The sequence below is a fragment of the Aythya ferina genome (assembly GCF_964211825.1).
Source record: "Aythya ferina genome assembly, chromosome: 2".
Taxonomy (NCBI): Eukaryota; Metazoa; Chordata; class Aves; order Anseriformes; family Anatidae; genus Aythya; species Aythya ferina.
This window is the reverse complement of record NC_140297.1, coordinates 151,786,756-151,807,050: the sequence shown is the minus strand read 5'-3', so window position 1 is coordinate 151,807,050 and position 20,295 is coordinate 151,786,756. Positions and strand designations below refer to the sequence as shown.

Genomic DNA, 20,295 nt, shown 5'->3' with positions numbered 1-20,295 from the left:
CTTAATATTGATACAGCAGAGCGTGATATCAAAGTTGTGTAAAGATAAAACAGATTTGAATTTAGCTGAGCCATTCTGTTGTAGGAAAACGTAATACTGAAAGCTTAATTCTTTTCCAATATCAAGAAAGCGTATCTATGCTGCTGCAATTTCTAAATAAGTTGTTTTTTTTTTTTTTTACTGACAAACAATATAAAATACTTTTGTAAACTTACAAGGTATTCATATAAAAATGTTTAATTTTTTTTTTTAACTTCTAGATGAAAGGATGCATCAAAGTTCTTAAAGACCAGCCTCCTAACAGTGTAGAAGGTCTTCTAAATGCTCTCAGGTACTCTTTTATTTGAAATATTTTTCTGTGGATTTTCAGAAGTTGTCTATTGTCTTTCCTTCAGCCATGAGGTGTTCATTCAGTGTTACATGAAAAAAGTGAATGTGGTTATTTCAGACTTCTTTTCCAGTGTGTCTGGAGGTGTGGACACGTGAAGAAACAGTGTTTAAAAAGCTAGGTTGCATGTTTGTTCATTCTAAGATATCTTTCTGCATACTTCAACTGCATGCAGTATAAGAGTGTAGAGGTAAATGTGACAGAGTGGCTTTTGGTCAACAGTGTTACTACCTTCAGGTATAAAGTACAATACATACTGGAAACTAACTGATCACATCTACTGACTGAGCTTCCAAACATGCAAGTGAGCAGCTGCAGTAGGTGCACTGTGACTTCTGCAAGCTTCCTAAAAAAAAATGGCTGGATTGGTTTGTATTGGCTATATCCTCAGCTGTGTGTGATTTGACAGTGTCTTAAGTGTTTTATGTATTATTGGTAGAGTATGAGTAATACAATTTTTGTTTTGCTAATAGTTCGAGACATATAAGGCAGATATTTCCTAGGTACCCAGCAAAAACTTGTTCCTCTGTCACAAAGTATTTGTAGCGAGGTATTTCACAGAATCACAGAATGGCTGAAGTTGGAAGGGACTTCAGAAAATCTAGTCCATCCCCTCTCGCGAGTAGGATCACCTAGAGCACATTGCGCAGGATGGCATGCAGGTTTTGAACATCTCCACAGAGGGAGACTTCACAACCTCTCCGGGCAACCTGTTCCAGTGCTCTGTCACCCTCCCAGTAAAAAAGCAGGAGAGTCAATGTCTCTGTTGTAGAATATACAAGACGAGAAGTCAGCACATAAATTGGAGAGAGAAAGAATGAGTAATTCTTTGAAATTGAAACTGCAAATTGGGTCACAACGCCGTATCTCTAGTCAGTAACCTGTTCTTCATGTTGGTGTCCAGCATCAGAGGTTTGGCAAGAAATGCTGAACCATGATGGGCAGGTGAAGGCTTTGTTCTTGTCCTTACTTGAAAAATTACCATATTTCATTGCTAATAGTTAAGCAAAACTGGGTATCGTTATCCATGCATTCACTTCATTTGAAGTGTGGAAGTTTTAATTTGTCTTTCTCTTAGTTTTGTAGTGGGTAGTTTTGATTTTTCTTATCAGTAGTGAAACTCCTTTAAATTTGTTTTCGTTTTTCCTTGTGTTAAGATGTGGTGAGAAGTGAAATGATGTGGTGGCATAGATGGTTTCACTTTGAAAGTTTTTTCAGATTATTAAAGAAAAAAATGGGTTTGGTTTGAGACTTGAGTGTTTCCGTACCTGTGTTGTTACTTATCTCTGAATCTCTTGTGATCAGTATAAACACAGGTTTATAGAGAGAAAGCACTATATTAAAACTTCTTTTCTGATTAGTAAAGTACGCAGAAAGTGTAGTTCACATCTTCAATCCATTGTGTATTTTGTGTTAAGGAATGTGAATTTTGTCATGCTGACATTTCGCCACACTAACACAATTCATACTTAAATATTTTAATGATATTAGTATTTCATACATTTGACTCATTTGGGTAAGATATTTAAATTATATATATACTTTTTTTAATCACATTTGGAATTATCAGGAAGAGATGCAGAGGTGAGTTGTGATGTGTGTGCAAGGTGGAAGCAGGTTCAAGATGTTATGAGAAATTAAGTCAACCTGAGTCTTTTTGATTCTGGAGGAGTGTTGGAAGCTTTCTTGTTTTCTCAAGAGATAAATAATGTGTCTTAAAAGTGATAAGGATTTTGGAGGGAGATCAGCTGTTCAGAATTAATTTCATAGAAATATTTTAATTGTGTTCAGTTCGTTGTGGGTAGACTTCTGGTGGGAGTCTACTATAGCCCACCTGGCCAGGATGATGACTGATGAATTATCCTTTAAGGAACTCAGAGAGACTTCTAGAACAGCTGCCCTTGTGCTTATGGGGGACTTCAACCTCCTTAATGTCAACTATGAATGTTACAAAACTGGAGACAAACAGGCCCATGAGATTCTTGAAGTGCCTTGATGGTGATTTCTTGGTACAGGTACTAAGAGAGCTGACTAGGAAAAGTGCTCTCCTAGACCTGTTGCTTGTAAATGGAGAGGGTCTTGTGGGTGAAGTGGTGGCGAGAGATGGCCACCTTGGCTGTAGTGACCATGAAGTAGTCGAATTTAAAATCTTTGGCAATAGAAAAAAAAACTGTCACCAAAACTTAAGCCCTCGACTGGGGGAGAGCAGAATTCAGACTAGTTAGTGAGGTCCCCTGGGAAACTGTTTTAAAAGACATTGGGATTCATTGATGCTGGTCAGTTGTTTTTTTTTAAGTACCACCTCCTAGAAGTGCAGGAGCAGGCACTACCAAAATGTCAGAAGTCAAGCAGGAAGGGCAGAAAGCCTGCCTGGCTCAGCAGGGATCTTCTGCTAGAGCTTAGGCAGAAAATGAAAGTGTATGGTCTCTGGAAGCAAGGTCAAGTGACATGGGAGGACTATATGGATGATGCTTGCCTTGTAGGGAGAGATTTTGTGTGGCCAAGAGTCATGAGTTGAAGCTGACCAGAAGTGTGAGGGACAATAAAAAGGCCTTTTGAAGTATGTTAACAGGAAAATGAGGACCAGAGCAAAGGCTGGTCTGATACTTGTTGAGGACAGTCACCTAACAAACAGGGACATGGACAAAGCAGAGATTTTTAATGCATATGTATATATAAAATATACATATATAATATGCATATTATACCCTTTGGGTTTAGGAGCACAGTTTCTTAGCTAAACAGGAAATTAGGCTAAAAAGTGGTTAAATCCATTGTCATTAAGGAATCTATAAATGGTTTAGTCAATGAAAATGTGGAAGAAAAATCTCTGCAACCATGTCTTATTTGAAGATATTGCTGTGGACAGAGAGCTCAGAGCTGGTGCTAGTGTTCATGATTGGCTACCACAACTGCTCATATGAGTTTACTGCTACAAACTGGTATATGACCATGTGAGCCAACATCTAGCTGAGGGTTTTTCTTTAATTCCTCTTGTTGCAAGGCTCTTGGGGTATAGTTTTGATAACAATTTTCTGAATGTTCAATCTGTGTGCTTGGGGTAACCATGGAGTGGGTGATCAGTGGTCGAGGGGCTTACTGTGACCTAACAAACACAATTTCTTCAATTATGGCTCAACCTATCTGTACCGTAATAGCATCTAAACTCTTCTAAACTTGGCTTTTATTTCTGTGTTTAGGTACACAACAAAGCATTTGAATGATGAGACTACCTCCAAGCAAATTAAATCCATGTTGCAATAACAAATACCTGGAATTCGCACCTGCTGTAGACAGACAGTATTCTGCAATGACTGAGATGCACAGATTTTTTTTTTAGTGATTGCAACTACTATCTCGTTCATTCTTGCTTTTTTTTTTTTCTTCTCTCTTCCTGTTTACCCTTTTTTTTTTTTTTTTATCACTTTCTTGTTCTTAAGTAAGCTCAGACTTCTTTTCTGTGCCAAATCAATGAAATTATCAATTCTGGAAAGTATTTCTACTTTTCAGAATAGCCATCCTAAGTGGCAGCTAATTATGCGTTGCATTTGGATTTCTCTGTACTGGGGAAAGATTTGTGACTTGAACTAAATATTTTTAAACTTGTGGTTTTTTCTTTTTTTGAAAAACTAATATTTAATATTGCTTCTTCTGCATGGCAAGACTGCCTACTTCTGCTATTTAAAAATCCCTTGATGACTTCATTTTCTATTGCAGCTTATTTTCATGTGCAACCATGAGGAAACTAAAAGCAGATTTGTTTAAATTAACTGTGTTTGTACAAAATGGTACCCAACACAAAAGTTTTTTTAAATGAGTAAAAACTGTTTTGTTTAAAAGTTACGTTTGCATTTTGACTCATTTTTGTAAGGATGTATGTTGTATGTTTAACCTTTAATAACTAACGTTAAACTGTGGTGTGTGCGTAGCAAAATTACGTATGCATGTTCATGTCAAATGATTGGCTGTGGATAAGATAATAAAATCAGCTTTCATTTTTCTAAGTGTGGTTTGATTTACCAGTATTTTGAGTGAGATGTCTTCGTGCTCTTTGGATTTTTACAAAAAAATAAATTTATAAATTTTATATAGTGAAAACTCTGCTGTTTCATTACCAGTTACCGCTAGAGTCTAGTACGCTGATTTAAACCTAGCGTGGGGCAGGGTTCCTGCTCTCTGCACTGCGTTGATTCCTTGTCCCCAGAAATACTGCACAGGGCTTGAGGAGACCTGGGGGAAGAACACTGTCCATTTTGTACAGGTCCCAGTGGATGTTGCTGAAGAACCCGCACCATCACTACCTCTGGTGGCTTGCACAGCCATCAGGAATGATGTCCCAGCTCAGGCTGCCGGTTTGGCTCTTTCCATTCCAGTGGTGGGGAGATCAACTTCCCTCTCCGTGTATACCGGTGTAAACTTTTGTAGAGCTAGATGATCTGAACAGTGTGTAAAATCTGAGTTCTCTTAGCACAGTAAATAATGGTATCTGGTTGTTGGCTAGTGTTTTACAGGAACAAAGTTAAGCTATGGTGAAAAAAATCAAGTTTTTTGGGGAGGGGAAGAATTGAAGGGGAAAACAAGAAATAATTGCTGTAAAGAAACCTGGAAGATTTATTTTGCATTAGTCAGCAAACATTTAATGCACCTGACACGTCTCTGCTGTGATTATACCTGAAACAAGCTGTCAGCATCCTGGAAAGGAGGAAAGGAGACTTTAAAATTGTAGGCAAGCAAGAACACACTCAGCTTCATTTGCTGGGCAACTGATGTAACTTTCCATGGCTACAGATGGAAAATACCAGTGTGACTGTACTAGGCTTCTTGTGGGCACACTTATGCATCGAGAAAGATTCTCCGTTTATTAACTTTTATTTTTTTCTGTCAAGGATGCTTAGCAGAGGTCCCTGCTGAAGAGAAGGCAAGCCATGTGCTGTGCTATGGAGAGGAATAAAATTTTCTTAGAACTGGTACTTCTCCCTTGTCTTTTTGTCAGTGTCACACTTGAATCTAGTTGAGAAGGGACAAAACTTTTTTGATTAAAAAAAGAAAAAAAAAACACAACCAACTTTCCTAGGATTGTACGGATATTAAAATCTGTATGCAACCAACAATTCTGCGTGTATATGAAATGGTAACCATCATCCTGAGTTCATTGCCTTTAGAGAAAAAAGGAAGTTTCACCTCAGCCTTGCTATAGAAAATAGGTATTAAATAATCATGTCATAGTTGTCCTGTCACATGTTAAGGCATTTTAAAGGAACTGTATTTTCCAGAGAACAGGTTTTAAGCATTGCTTAGGTATAGGGCAGTCTTTATTTTTGGTCTCATTAAAGAACACTTGAAATAGTAAATCCAGATTGAGTCCCATTTTCGAAGGACTAGCAACATAGACTTCTTTTTTGTTTGTCTGCCTCAATGGCTATGGATTAAACAATCCAGAATTTCTTACATCAACTGTTGTGGTCAGATCTTTGCTGCTGCCTGCTGCTATCGTAGTTCCCAGCCATGGTGGTTGTGGACAGAGAATAATTGGTGTTTTCCCTTTTCCCTCCAGCATTTGTGTTCCGCAGTTTCTCTGCGTATGCAGCTGGGCAAGGAGATTAGAGCTGTGTGCCCTTCCTTTGGCTGGCCTGCAGCTCTCAGCTTCTCTGCTTGGGAGCTTTCCAAGGGAAAAGCATAGACCTTGGTGCATGGGGCATCAGCTGTTCATGTTTCTGACCTGGAACTGCTGGGTGTTTGCTACTGGAGCTTTGTTGCCTCTTCCTTGCAAAACCACTCCTTAATCTTCTCCCTTTGTTTTAGTTCTTCTGCTGTCTATGGTGGTGGACAGGAGCAGCTGCTGGGCACAGTACTAGTTCTTGGTTGCTGAACAGCTTCTCTGCTTTATGTAGGTTTGGAGGAAGAAGGGGAATTGCTCGCTCCTGCCTTTGGATGGCACCAGCCTGGCTTGAGCAGTCGCATGGAGTCTGAGAGTGCTGGGCAGGGTGGCACTTGGTGGTTTAAATCAATGCTCTGCTCCATCAGCCATCCTGCCTTGGATCCTAAAATTTCCCATATAAAATACCCAAATGATGGAAATGTCTGTCCTAAAAAACTATCCTTTCCACTCTACCTTCTACTTCTAAACCGCATCAGATTTCACTTTGCCAGAAATGCAGCCGATTCCCTGGGCTGCTCGACACGTGAACATGCAAGGCTGCAGTGAGTCCTGAGGCCAGCTTGGTCCCACTGGTGCAGTGCAGGTCATCCTTTTATCAAGGCTGGAGCAGATTCAGAGGGAGAGCTCCTGAACCTTGCTGGTGGGCTTGGTGTGTTCATCGTGACCCAACTCCCATCTGTGCCATAGGTGTAAGCAATTACCAAGGAATCTTTTATGAAGGAGCACTGAGTTTGTAGCTAACTATGGTATTTCAAAACCATCTGTGTTTTAATGGCCCAAAGCTTTTTTCACTCTTTTTCCTGATGTGCTGCCCCAGTGTAAGGTCTGCTTATTGGTCAATGGCTGGAGCTCTCCAGCTGGGGTTAGCAAGGTAAGGAGTAAGGCAATCATAAAATGGCTTGGGGTGGAAGGGATCTCAAATATCAACAACTTCCAACCCCCTGCCATGGGCAGGGACACCTCCCCCCAGACCAGGTTGCCCAAAGCCCCATCCAGCCTGGCCTTGAACACCTCAAGGGATGGGGCATCCACAGCTTTCTGGGCAACCTGTTCCAGTGTCTCACCACCTTCACAGTGAAGAATTCCTTCCTTATATCCAATCTAAATTTACCCTTTCTAAGTTTAAAGCCATTTCCCCTTGTCCTGTCTCTTCACAGGACAAGGGTCTGGAGCTCCTGGGGCCACTGTCTCCTGCAGCCTCTCCAGCACTGCCGTGCTGCTTCACAGTTACACCTCCACACAAAACCTTTATTTTCTTTTTGGTAACAGCTGGAAAAACAAAGCATTCATTAACATACATGGAAAAGCTTTGGTGCTGTTTTATCACGCACATGTGGCTATGATTGGGAGTGGCTGAGGAAGGTGCAGTTGTCTTCTCCTCCAGAGCAGGCTGCTAGAAACTACCATGGTCTGCTCCTCGCCGCAGGCTCTTGCCCTGGGGATATATGTACTCTGCTCACACCTGAGTAGAGGGCCCTGTCGTGCCTGATGATCAAGGTGGGGAGTTACAAGAAGCTGGTGACCAGTGGTGGTGGAGTGGGACATCAGGGAGCTGTGCCTGGCTCCTGCCGTGGGGTTCCTCATTAGCTGGTGGCACATCTTTGAGAGCAAAGTCTCCACAGGTGACCTGCACAGGTCTCTCTGCATGCTCTCCCCTTCCTCGCCATCTGGTGCAAATCACCAATCTGCAGAGGCGTGGAGAGCTCCTGCTGCAGGTGCCACTTGCAGTATGACCTTTAAGGCTTGGGGTTTTCCTGCAGGTAGCTACATACTCCATGAACTGTCTGGGGCAGAGAGAAGAACAGGTGAGCTCTGTAGTCCTGGGAGTCCGAGACAGCTGCAGGTCACAGCTGGCCTGATCCACGGCCCATCTTTCCCTTGGATGCAGGCAAGGAAGAGGCTGAGCTGCTTATTTCATCCCAGCTCCCCGTCTTCCCTCATTGCATCTGTTCACACGAGCCCATTGTGTCAAACCTTGACCAAATGACTGGCTGGTGTCCAGGCTTGGGAAAGGAGGCTGGGTGCTCATCCAGCTCATCCCATGCCGCTGGGATTGAGCCCATCGTGTGAAGGGGCACAGGAGACAAGCGTCCTGTTGCAGCACAGAGGGATATGTTGCAGGGCAAAGGGGATGTCTCCATCACCAGCTCTGTGACCCCTGGTCAGTGTTGGTGTAACTCAAAGCAGTGTGAGAGTGCATCTGCTTAAGTAATGTGGAAGTCCTGACTGTGCTATTTCCTAGCTTTTAAGCAATTAGCTTTTTCTTTAGCATCCTGACTGTTGTTTTCAGGGTGATGATCTGAATTTAGCACGGTGTATCCTTCCAAATGGCTCGTAGAGAGAGGGGAATGCCAGTGGGAGAGCCAGGCTGGAGGAGCTGGCTGGGCTGATCAGCTGGCTGGCTGTGGTCAGGCTAGGAGAACGATGATTTAATGCTAAGGGAAGGAAAGTTGGCTGATGTCACGAGGAGTTTCCTAACACAGCTCTTACGCTAACATAGGCATCTTGCAAGAGACAGGGAAGAAGGTGGCACCCGGGAGACCTTGGAGTGAGACTGAATAAAGGCTGAGAGGTGCCTGTAAGGAGATATTGTTGCACTGCACACCGGGCAGCGCTGACTTGCTTGGTCCTTTCCATCTTAAACTCGTTTGCACTGGAAACTGTAGTTATGAAGCATTCCTGCGTGGGTACCTTGAGGTGCCACAGTTCAGAAGCTGGGAGGCACTGAACCAAACCCCCATCCATAACAACTACAAATGCAACTTTGGCAGGAGTTGCAGCAAACATTTTCTTTTATATATTGCATGAACCAAAAAATGCCTTGGAAAAGCTGTCGCACCTCCGTGAAGTGAAAGCATCTGTCCTGAAGATGGCAGTGATGCTCTTCTCAAATGAGCCATATTTCCTGGCTAAATGCCACTGTTCTTTGAGAGTGACTGTCCCACCCACCAACTCTCCCTTCTATAAATTATTGCAATATTACTTTTCCCTTCAAAGGCTTGGTAGTCCATTGCTCTCTTTATTTCTCCCCTCATTTCGACACATTAACACAACTTGCTTCACGCTCAGGCTTTGCAAATGGGGAACAACTGGTGCTGCAGCATAATTGCGTGTCAGCTCTGAAGTGAGCAGCTCGTGTACAAACCCGGCAGCCCAGGCCCCGGAGTTCTGCCTCCTCATTCTGCAAGTCTGAAATATGTTGTTAATCAAAAGCTAATTAAACATTTTAATTAGTTTTTACAGGATGGGTTTGGTTATGGGAGGTGCTGTCTAGGTCTTTGTGGTGAGGGAAGGTCTTGCCTGGGGCGCAGAGCAGGATCATTTCAATCAGCCGCTCTGCTGAAGGACCTTCAGCCTCACAGGGCACCTTTATCTTCGGTGTCTGTCCCCCTTCATCCCTAGCAGAGATGGCTGTAAATACCGCCTCCCATCCTGTAGGTGTCTGTGAGTGCTGCTGACCATCTCACTGAGGAATTTTTCCAGAAAAACGCATGAAAATCTTTGAGTTTTTCATAGAGGGGTTCACAGTGAACAGCAATGGTTATATATATAAAAGTACACATGCACATAGATTATAAAATATGTTTATATATGTATATTTTAAATATGTTGTGATATTACTAAATTTGCTGTGATATCACTAAATTTACACTAAAACCTCTGTTGCAGGTAAAAGCGAGGGATTGATACTGTGCACTGCAGTGATTTCTTCAAGCACAGTGTGCTGCTTCGCACCCAGCCCTGTGATGGGGCAGGATTTGGCTGCATTTTTTTTTCCCCAAAGTGATATTTTATTTTATTTTATTTTATTTTATTTTATTTTATTTTATTTTATTTTATTTTATTTTATTTTATTTTATTTTATTTTATTTTATTTTATTTTATTTTATTTTATTTAAATGTTGATAACAACAGACAAAACATCCAATGCGTGGAAATTTCTGGGGCCTGACTAGCCTCAGGTTAGGAATATCCCACACTTTCTGACGCTTGATTTCTCTCATTAGCAAAGGGCTTGGTGCTCTCAGTTCCTGCTGGAGCAAGATGCCTGCTCTGTGCTGCACCGGAGCAGCTCTTGGGGGCTGTATAAGGGAATCAGAATTTGGGCAGTCTGCACCTCTTCTGCAGACTGCTGCTTTCTTCTGGTCACGGCTCAGCTTGGCCTCTCACTTGTCTGCACAATGGTGTATGTTACTGGATCAGTGCTGGTTGGCCAAGCACATCTATTCTGGTCCTGTGTGCTGGTTTCCTGTGACATTCCTCATCTTACCCCTTCTCCAGAGCACTAAGATCACTGAAAGATCACCCAAAGAACACTAGATGCTGGGGGGTGGAGGTTTTTGGTCGATCGTTACATTCCTTTGGTGACCTGCTACAGGAAGAGAAAGTGCATCTGGGCAGGAGGTGAAATGTTCTTGTGTTGAAGCTGTAGACCTGAGGACCACCATAAGCTTCCTCCTCTGTGAGAAGCATCTTTAGGACCTCCTTTACGGAAGACTTGCCCAAACCCAGCAGCTTCTGCAACAAACCACCCTACACATGCCTGCCTTGGCAGACTGAAAGCAGAAGGCTTGGTAGACCATGTGCCTATAGCTAAGGCCGGATGGGGCCCAGGCACTGTGAGACAGTCCCAAAGCAGTCCTAAAGCCTGACCGGGTACAAACTGTGGTGCATGGTGGCCATGATGGTGTCCCAGAAAGCAGGTACCACAAAAGCACCACAAAATTACCACAAAAAAGATCTTTGCTACTTGACTGACTGCTGCTGAGCTTGTGAGTCTTCTTTCTGCCTTTTCCTTGACAAATCTGGTTTCTGCCTCATTTTTCTTACCCTGAACCCACCAGTGTTCAGTTGCACTGATGTCTGCCTGTGCCTTTCACTGGTTTCTGCTCCTCCTCGTTCTTCAACTGCTGCCCCTGCTGCTGGCCTAGGCCCTGGCCTTGCTCTTCCTGGGGCACAGATGTGATGGGCTTCAACATGGAGTCTGCCCGGGTCCACTCTGACCCTAACTCAGAAATACCATGAAGTGTTGATATTAAAGGCCCCAACCCAAGGGGGAGACCTCTTGCCATGGCTATAACAAAATCAGCGGTGAAAATAAGTTGCTGAGAAGTTTGCAATGAAACCATAAATGGATCCAACACTACTAGGAGGAAAGTGAAGCAAAGCAGGCTGTGTAATAAAGAGTTCCAGTGAATTGAACAGATCATCTTGTGAATTGGTACATGCATGGACTTTGCCGATAAACTGCACAAGGAAAATAAGTAAAGGTGTTTGAGCTCAGTTCTCCTGTGCTGGGGAACTGTTTTCTCACTTCAGCTGTCTCATATACTACAAGTTGTCTCATATGCACTTTAATAAATATTTTTCAGCATCTGATTTTTGTGCATGTGTATATATATATATAATGTATACATTAAATAAAAACCAGATGTTTGTAACGGACAAACTATTAATTGCAACTCCTGAGGGAAAAAAAATGGTAGTTATGGTAATGGTTGGCCTGCAACAAAACATCTGATTTATATAATAATATATTTCTATGATTTTGTTCAAATGTTTGTAGCAAGCAAAGTATAAGCTACAATTGCATTTCTAGGAATTTAGGAACTGCTAAGCTCACTTAGACCTATGAGCCTTCTAGCCCAGGATTTTGACATTGACCAGAGCGGGGCGGTCAGAGTGCGTTCCAAGAAACCCTGCACCAAGCAGTTAGGTTATCCCTTATCTCCAAAAAAGTTTCCATTCCTCCCTCTGTAATTAGAGGTTAGCTAATGCCTCAAATCATGAGAGTTTATATCTTTCCTGAGACCTCATTTCAAAAATAACTTTAAATATTTACTGCCGTAACTCTGGTCGTGCTCGTTACGAAAGTCCAATCGTGGCTGGAGTCTTGCCAGGGTTTTATTATCTCTCAGCTTCATCCCATTTTCCTGCTGCATGATGATCTAAGGGTGGGTGAGAGCAATGATTTATACGATAACCCAAAAAAAGAATGGTAGCTGTTTTGGGAAATTGTCAGAAAGCAACTAACTTTTCCTATATATAGTTTTTTCCATGTCATGTAACTCACTGCAGCAGGAGCACAGGCTTTGGCGCTGTGCTGTTAGCTGGGGGTTTGTTTTCCAGCCTGATGGCTCTGTGTTGGTGGAGACCCCGAGGCTGGGGCCCACCTGCCAGCTGTGATGTGCTGCTGGCCCAGAGCCACCCCAGGTGCTGGGGTTCGAGATCTGGTCTGGAGCAGCCCCTTCCCAATTGCCTTCCCTTTCCTTTTTACGCACTCAGGGTCGATCTCTGGGGCAGAACGGCAAGTGTTGGCCTGCAGGGTGCAGACAAGAGGACCAGCAATGATCCAGCCATGGAAATATTGGAGCTGTGAAATTTTGGAAGGCCTGTGCACAGCATACTGGGGAGCTCATGCAGCCTGGAGCAGGTGAGTTGAGCCGTCACAGAGGCAGATGTGTCTCTGGTGGGTGATCTGGCCATGTTTGGAGCAGAGGTGAGACAGGTTAAGATGAGGATGCCAGCATGTGGTGATGTGTGATGGGCTGGACTCGCCTGGTGTGACTGGGGGTGTATGGCCTAGCTGCATGCACACACCCAGCAGCTGCTTTTCTGATAACTGAATAGCCAAATGCCTTGCTCATGCTGAACACAGTACCAACAGAAGACCATGGCTATGTTTTCTGTATGAGCCATAGGTTGCGGCACTATTCAACAGATACCTGAGAGCTGCCTCATCAAAGGGAAGCTGTAGCCAAGGCATGGCATGATGCTGGTTCACATGCAAGGGAGAAGGTAGCTGGCAAGGCCTCAGTGTACAGAGCCTTTCAGAGGAGTCCTCACCCCTCTGGGCTTAGCCTTATGGGGTTTGGAGTGGTCTCTGTCAGGCTTGTTATTGCTTGGATGAAAGAGAGGCACTGGGATAATGAAAAGGGGTTCTGGTAGGATGATAACCTCACCATAGACTCCCTATTAGGAGTTAGTAATCTTGCTGATAAACTACCTGCCGTGATGTTATCAGTAGGGATCTCAATGTTAAAAGCTGGATTGATGTCGTGGAGTTTGGTTTCCTCCTCACTCTTTTCACAATGGTAAGGCATTGATGTTTAGCTGGGATAAACTGCTGTATTCCACAGCCATGTGTTTTTGCTTTTGTTTGTTTGTTTGTTTTTATATGTACAAATAGCAGTCAATATTTTAAGTTAATTACCCTGTTCAGGAGGGAATATTGAAATTGGGTGTTAAGCGGCAATTTTGCAATGAGGGAAATAATATCTGAGCTCTTCCCAGGCTGAGTGAATATTTAAACCTGGATCCATCCTTTCCTATCCCTCTTTTCATGGTCAAAGGTGCTGAATAGAAAGAAAAGGAAACAATCCGACTTTGAAAGTTCAGTAAATATTCAGTGAATAAGCTATCCACTGGAAGCCTTGCATTTTCTCAAAAAATTCATAGGCACTTTCCAATGTTAATCATACCAACATGTGCATCTTTAGCAAGCAAAGCTGGCTGTGTCTTTCTAAAAATCTGCTAACAATGTCTGTGTGTTTATTTGTATTCGAGTGGTACCTCATGACCTTTGATTTAATTTTAGGAGCTGTATAAAAAATAAGAAATAGGGTTACTGTTCTGGTGCTTAGATCAACAGAAATAGAGTGGCTACATGTTGGGATGCAGGGTGGAACAGAAGAAACAAATGAAGAATAGTTGTGAAATGAAGAAAGTTCCCCAGGAAAGATCATACCCTAATTCAGCTAACTGTTGTCTTCTGGACATGGCTCAGTGTCCCCAAGTGAACAGGTATTGTGGCATGACTTAAAGTAAGGTAATGTGGCCACGTGGCTATTTTTGATGGGAAGTTTGCTAAAAGGTGGGGAAAGGCTGTGTGACTCAGCAAAGCTCTGTCTTGCAGCTCCCAGAGGTGGGGAATGGTCTCCTGGGTGCATTGTGACCCCCTGGGCTGCCTCCCCAAAGACCTTGAAAGCAGAGGCAGGCACCATGACTCAGTGCTGGAGGGGATGCTCAAGAGCAACATTAAGACTACTTGTGGTGTTGTTCTTTATCCCATCTTAGCTATTGCTTAAAACCACGCTTGTTCTTCAGCTTCAGTTATTGCTCTAGCAGGCAATTTATCTGAATGAGCAGATAGCACGGTGCTCTTTTCTTCCAGCTACAGCTGATTTGGATGCTATTAGTGTCTCTGACTGCTTGAAATTGCTCTTTGCCAGCTGCAGCGCCTGGTGCCTTCCTGCACACAAGCGCCGGGGATGGCTCAGCCAAAGCACAGGACTTTGGCCATCGTCCCCAGTGCTCCTGACGGAGAGGCTGAGGTAGCACACATAAACCCATCCTCATGCATTTAGATGTCTTCATCAGCAGAGAGCACCGTTTGGGAAAGAGACGTTTAAAAATCTCTTTGTTGGGTTTATAGGTGCTTTAAAGCCACTTAGTCATTTGATAGCAGGTTAAAATTAGTCCATACGAGATCAAGCATCAACACAGTCTTTTCCCAAAGCTCCTTATTAGCATTGATTTTTCAGTCAGGAGAAGAGTCGAGTAGTGGAAAATTAAATTAATGATACTGCAGTCTGTATGGCTTGCCTGGAAATGCCTGGCATCTTGTGCAGGGACCTTATCACATGGTTTTCCATGATACGAAACCTAAAGATTCAGCAACATGAACACTAAAAAGTCATTCTAGTTTTTAGGGCATTATTTTGACTGCAGTTAAAGAACTTTTCCCCACATCTGTCTTTCATTTCTGTATTAGTCAGTGGTTGAAATAACATGACCCTTATTATTCAGAACTTCACTTAGATAGCATCCTGGTGATTGTGGTCCCCAAAATCATGAGTGTGTTTAGAAATAATACATTGAATCTTTCAGAAACAAACAAATAAAATAAAAACAGTAAAAATTAATCATGGTAAAAACCAACAACAAAACAAAACACACACACACAAAAACAAACAAACAAATATAAAGTCTAGGTGTGAGGAAATCTCTGCAAAATGGTGTGCTGGGAAGACGGGGTGCGTTCTTAGCTCTTGCATCTCACTGCTTGGCTCTGGCCAACAAAAGGCCAGGTTCAGCCTCAGTTGGGATTAAAGTGACTTCATGCCCAGCAGTGGTGGCAGCCAGAGTAGAGGGAAGGGAGGAGGCAGCCTGACCAGGACAGAGTTTTCCCTGTGCTCCTCATGCTCTTGGGCAGTCAAGGATGGCTACACTGGCACTTTGCAATATGCAATGGAAGGAACTGGATGTTGAAGAGATGAAGATGAAGGTACCTAAAGGGTAATGGGTTCCCCCAAACACCTTCATTTCTGGCAAGTCTTTTTGTGTTGGGCTAATCAAATCTACCCTCAACTACATCAAAGCAGGAGTCTCATCTAAGCTCCTTATGTAGAGAGATGTAGAGAGAGATGTTCCTCTACATTGATTCATCCTATCATATGATGGTTAGGCAGACAAGATCAATGACTTTCTGAAGGCACCTGTGACTACATGGGGAACCTAGGTGGCCATAGCCATTCCTTAGATAATTCAAGTGATCCTGGTTTCAATCCTGGTTTTCTATTACCACCTTTTGCTGAAGGGACAAACTTAAACCAGCACAGGTATGTGATATACACTCACGGCCCTGACACTTCACTTGTAAGGTATCTGCAGAACCAAGGAGGTGACAAATATATTCAGTGGTGAAAATATATTTCAAACAGCAGGGACTGGATAGCCTGAAGTCGGTGGAGCTGTGACTTTAGGTGATTGGACCATATCAGTTTTTGAGGAAAAATCTGCAGAACAGCTTGATTTGTACCAGTACATGACTGCTGGGAGGTGAATGAAATCACCAGAACAGGACTCTTGTGCTAAGCTATGATCACAAACTTTGTACAATGACAAAATGTACAACAGCAAAGACAAAAATTTAATCACAACCTTTTTCTGCCAATTGATGAGTTACTGGTGTTCTCCATAGGCATTACAAAACACCTGTTGACATATGAAAAAAACTTTTTTTTTTTTCTCCTTTTTTTTTTTTTTTGGCATGAAGCATTTCATGGGCACCATTTAAGTTACTCCTAGCCCACCACTGCTTGTTCCATATGTTCTAGGTTGAAAACTACTGGTTTAGAAGATGTTTAGGGATTGGACCTGTTCATCCCTTCAGAGGGGGACCCCAAAGCCTGTGGTAGAGCTTCTGAGGTCACTTCTTTGAAGGAGCAGGCCTGAAGGTGACAGTACAGGCACTGCACTAAGGAGCCAACCATGTTTATTAACTATCAGTGGGGGTGATGCTGTAGAAGGAAGGAGAGCTAGAAATAATCCCTACATCTCCCCATTTATTTATTTTTGCCTCCGTGTTTTCTCTTAGAGTGGTGATGCAAGTTTTCAAAGTCAAATTTTGCCTTGTGGGGAAGAAGAAAAGAAAAAAATAAAAGCTTTCTAAGTGTTGTTTCTTGGGATTTTAATGTGCCAGGCTGGGGCCCTTGAGGAGGATGTGACCGTCTGTCTCTGCAACCTTGTTAGATCTCCCTGTGCCTCTCCCCAAAAGCATGTGTTTGAGCACTGCAGGAACATCATGTTATCAACACCGTAGCAGCCAGTTATTTTATCCTATTCAATGCCATCATTTCATAAATCAGATCAGAAGATGACACTGGGTCATTCTGTCCTGACTGAAGTGATTAAGTAGATCTGTGCTATTAACTGCAGTTATCTTCTGAAAATGTCAGACTGCCTGCCAAGATCTTGACATGAGTTAAATAAGCATCTGCTGGCTGAGGATTCGAGCTCTGGATTGGAGGCAAAAACCCAGGGCTCGAGCAGCCTCCCCAGACTCCAGATCCCACATTTTTCTGCCCCTTGGTGTTTTGGTTCTGTGCACAAAACTCATGTGCCCAGCAGTTTTGCCCCAGCTGTGTAGGTTTTGTAGGTGAGATATCATATAGCTGATGTGAGGAAATTAAGTATTATTTTTAAAGACTTTTTCTGTGTATTTACCATATGAAATCAGTGGCTCCCTCAGATATCTGGCAAGTATCGTGGCTCTGTCAGATATTTTGGAGAAAGAGCCCTGGCACTGACATTAAATGCAGTACAAGAAAGCCCGGAGAAGAGAAATTGCTGCTTTAAGGAGGGAGGATGTCCACAGCATTGCAAAGTGGCACAGAGAGCACATAGGCACAGCTCTTACTGTGGGCTAGGATTGGATTAACATCCCCTCAGCAGTGCTGTGAGCCACCTCCTGCCTGTCTGGGGGTCACTCAGGACCTGCCACCCCCGGCTGTGATGGTGTCATCCCTTTGCATCCTTCACCCACAAATGGGTGCTGGCTCCCATGGTGGCTCTCTGACAATTGCTTTAGGATCTGAATCTTAAACGCACTAGGCACTAGGAAGCCTGCACTGTTGGAGAAAAAATGAAAAAATAAAATAAAATAAAATTAAAATAAAATTAAAATAAAATAAAATAAAATAAAATAAAATAAAATAAAATAAAATAAAATAAAATAAAATAAAATAAATAAAATCAGGTGACACAGGATATATGGGAAGACAGTGTTAGAGATTGCCCTCTGTGTAAGTGGTGTGTGCACACATAGATGGATGGATACTTTTGCTTCAAGTGAATGTACAGGTATGAAGTCAGGGCTTACAACCCTTTCCTAGGTTAGGGAAGGGCCACTCTTGTTCCTAATCACAAAAATACAAATGATGATGATTTTCATATATCATTTCATTACCTGGAACTGTTTCGCAGGTATATGCGAATGCTGCAAAAGTATAAAAGAAGACTCTTTACAACAAAAGTGCTTTTTACATAGATATCGGGAAGGCAGGACTCCTAGGTTTTATTTCCCTTGGACTTCTACCATTATCTTGGATATTGCATCAAACCTCTTCGTGCCTCCTGTTGGCTTTGTCACCAAAGCAGGAATTCCTTTGGCCCTTGGAGGCTGCAGGGAGCAGAGCAGAGCAGACTGGTGGGGCAGCAGGAGAAGAGTGATTTGTGGTGTTAAACCAGTGCCTGTGTCCTGTCCCTGGGCAGCTTGCTATATTTCATTAGCTCTGCTTCCAGTGAAAGGATCCAAAATTGTGGATAACCGGGAGAATGTGTTCCCTTGCAGGTGGTTAAAGGGGTTGCATCAATGGGATATTAGGGGAGAGAACCAGGTGTTGTTAGTTCATCAACCTTTGGCTGTTCACTGAAAGACAATTTTATATCCCTATAATTTGTGCTTTATAAGGAAAATTTTACAAAGCCAGGCTTTTAGAGCAGCTCCAGGAATGTGCCATTTAACTGGCTGTGGAGTTGCAGAGACACCTCTGGAGGTACTGCTGCATCACAGCAAGGGCCAGCGGCATTCAGAGATGTTTAGATGAGGTCCTTGCCACTGAATTCTCCAATGTGATTTCCTTACAAAAGTCATGTATTAAATAATTCTGGTTTATAAGGGTATTTCTGGCACCATTGCTGCAAGAGCATCTCAGCTTTAGAACAAAGGGTGGCCGTGGGATGTGGGCAGCAGCTCTTCCAGCCCACCCTGTGCTAACAGGGGTCTCCCAGGAGTCCTAAAGGATCTCAGGCACATTTCTTTCCTGCTAACACAGGGCTGTGCCGGGAGGCTTGGCCCCGTGTGGGCTGGTGGCAGCGGCTGCAGGCGTTCCCCTCCCTGCACGCTGCAGCCATATGGGCGCAAGGACACGGGCGGCTCTTGCAGCCTGTGGTTTTGTTGCAGCTGGCTCCTTCCCTTTAAAGTTTTGATTGCCTGAGATAACACCCAAGCTCGGCAGTGGCGTGGCGGTGACGGTCCTTTGCTTGTTGGCTGTAACAATTTATTTGCCTGTTTATCACCCACCCCTGTAATACCTTAAACACAAGGTCAGGAGAAGAAAAGATTTAAAAAGCCTCTTTTATGGGCTCATGTAAAAAGCAATGCCATCGGCCACATTATCCCAGCAGGATGTCAGACCTCAAATTCTTATGTGGAGTTTTAAAATCAATTCCCAAAATAGGACATAGTTCAAAATTGGTTATTTTTCAGATGCTTTTCATGGAATTTTTGCATAACTTCGTCGACATTCGCAGAGAGTGAAAATGGTTGTGTCACATCCTCAGCTGCTGCAAACTGGCACAATGCCACTGAAGTCAAAGGAGGAAGGATAATTTACATCACTTGAGGTTTTTGGCATTGGGAAGTAGTGAGGAAGGGACACAAATGATTTCCCCACATGCCCCGTACTGAGTGACCTGCTGTGTCCAACTTCTGCACGACAGGTTTATCATTTTCTTTTGGTACTTGGCACTTTGAGTCTAAGCCCTTTTCCCCACTTCCTCCTGCCAAAAACGGAATACAAGAAATGAGTCAGGTCTCCCTCGCTCTGGATGTATCTCAAAATCCCTTGGAAGTAACGTTACTGCATTCTAGTAATAGTTGGCGGGGATTTTTTCCATCCACAGCGTATGGCTGCTAATTATGGGCCTGGTTTGCAGGCAGTTGCAGAGGGCTGTCAGTGGGATTGGAGAGCGCCGAACATCTTCATGTTATTAATTTCCACTACAGTTTGGGGTGGCAGATGCTGCTCTGTGAAATGTTACAAGGAACCCCAAAGTTCCCTGGAAGGATTTTTTGCTCATTTTAGGGGCTTTAACAAAGACATGTGTATATATTTATTTTTTTCCCCTCTTTCCTTGGCTCATCATGAACATATCTTCTCCTCTGAAGTTCTTGGAAAAATTTATATATTGGCCATGAAATTGCTTTTAACCGTGCGTGTATTTCCTTAAAGGCATCCACCCACCAATTATTTTTCGCTGTTTCCTCCCCTCCATTTCTTCTCTGACCACAAGCACAGTCATTCCCTGCCTCTAACATCAGTGAGGTCTGAGGGTAAGTCTGAAGTTGGTGCAAATTTCCCTCTTTTTCACTGACTTCTCTGGGAAGAAGAGAGGACATTATGAATGAGCCGTGAGTGTCCTTTAGCCTCCCATATGAGTAAAAATATTTCATGTGGGCCCAGGCACTGTGGTGATGGAGCACAAATGGGGTTTTGACATGGAGAAGTGGAGCAGGGAGCAGTGGTGTTCTGGAAGCCAGGGCTTGTCCTTTACCCGTGAAGCTGCATTGCACCTCACCACCATCACAAATTCTTGCCTTTTTCATACCAAAATGTGCGCTCTTAGAGGGGAGAACAAAGTAGCATGATTTGATCCTCACAGTCTGCCAGTGTCCCACAGGTGG

The 20,295-nt window shown here is 43.2% G+C and overlaps 1 protein-coding gene across 8 annotated transcripts in view; it reads left to right on the top strand.

Moving 5' to 3' along the window:
* CYRIB (CYFIP related Rac1 interactor B) overlaps positions 1-4,392 on the top strand; it is a 91,271-nt gene extending 86,879 nt beyond the window's left edge. For all 8 annotated transcript variants that reach the window (XM_084509901.1, XM_084509894.1, XM_084509899.1 and 5 more), the window contains 2 exons: positions 261-331; positions 3,589-4,392. In XM_084509901.1, coding sequence (XP_084366027.1) covers positions 261-331; positions 3,589-3,652 — 135 coding nt within the window. In that variant the 3' untranslated portion in view covers positions 3,653-4,392. The remainder of the gene's footprint in view (positions 1-260; positions 332-3,588) is intronic.
* Positions 4,393-20,295: the final 15,903 nt, after the last annotated feature.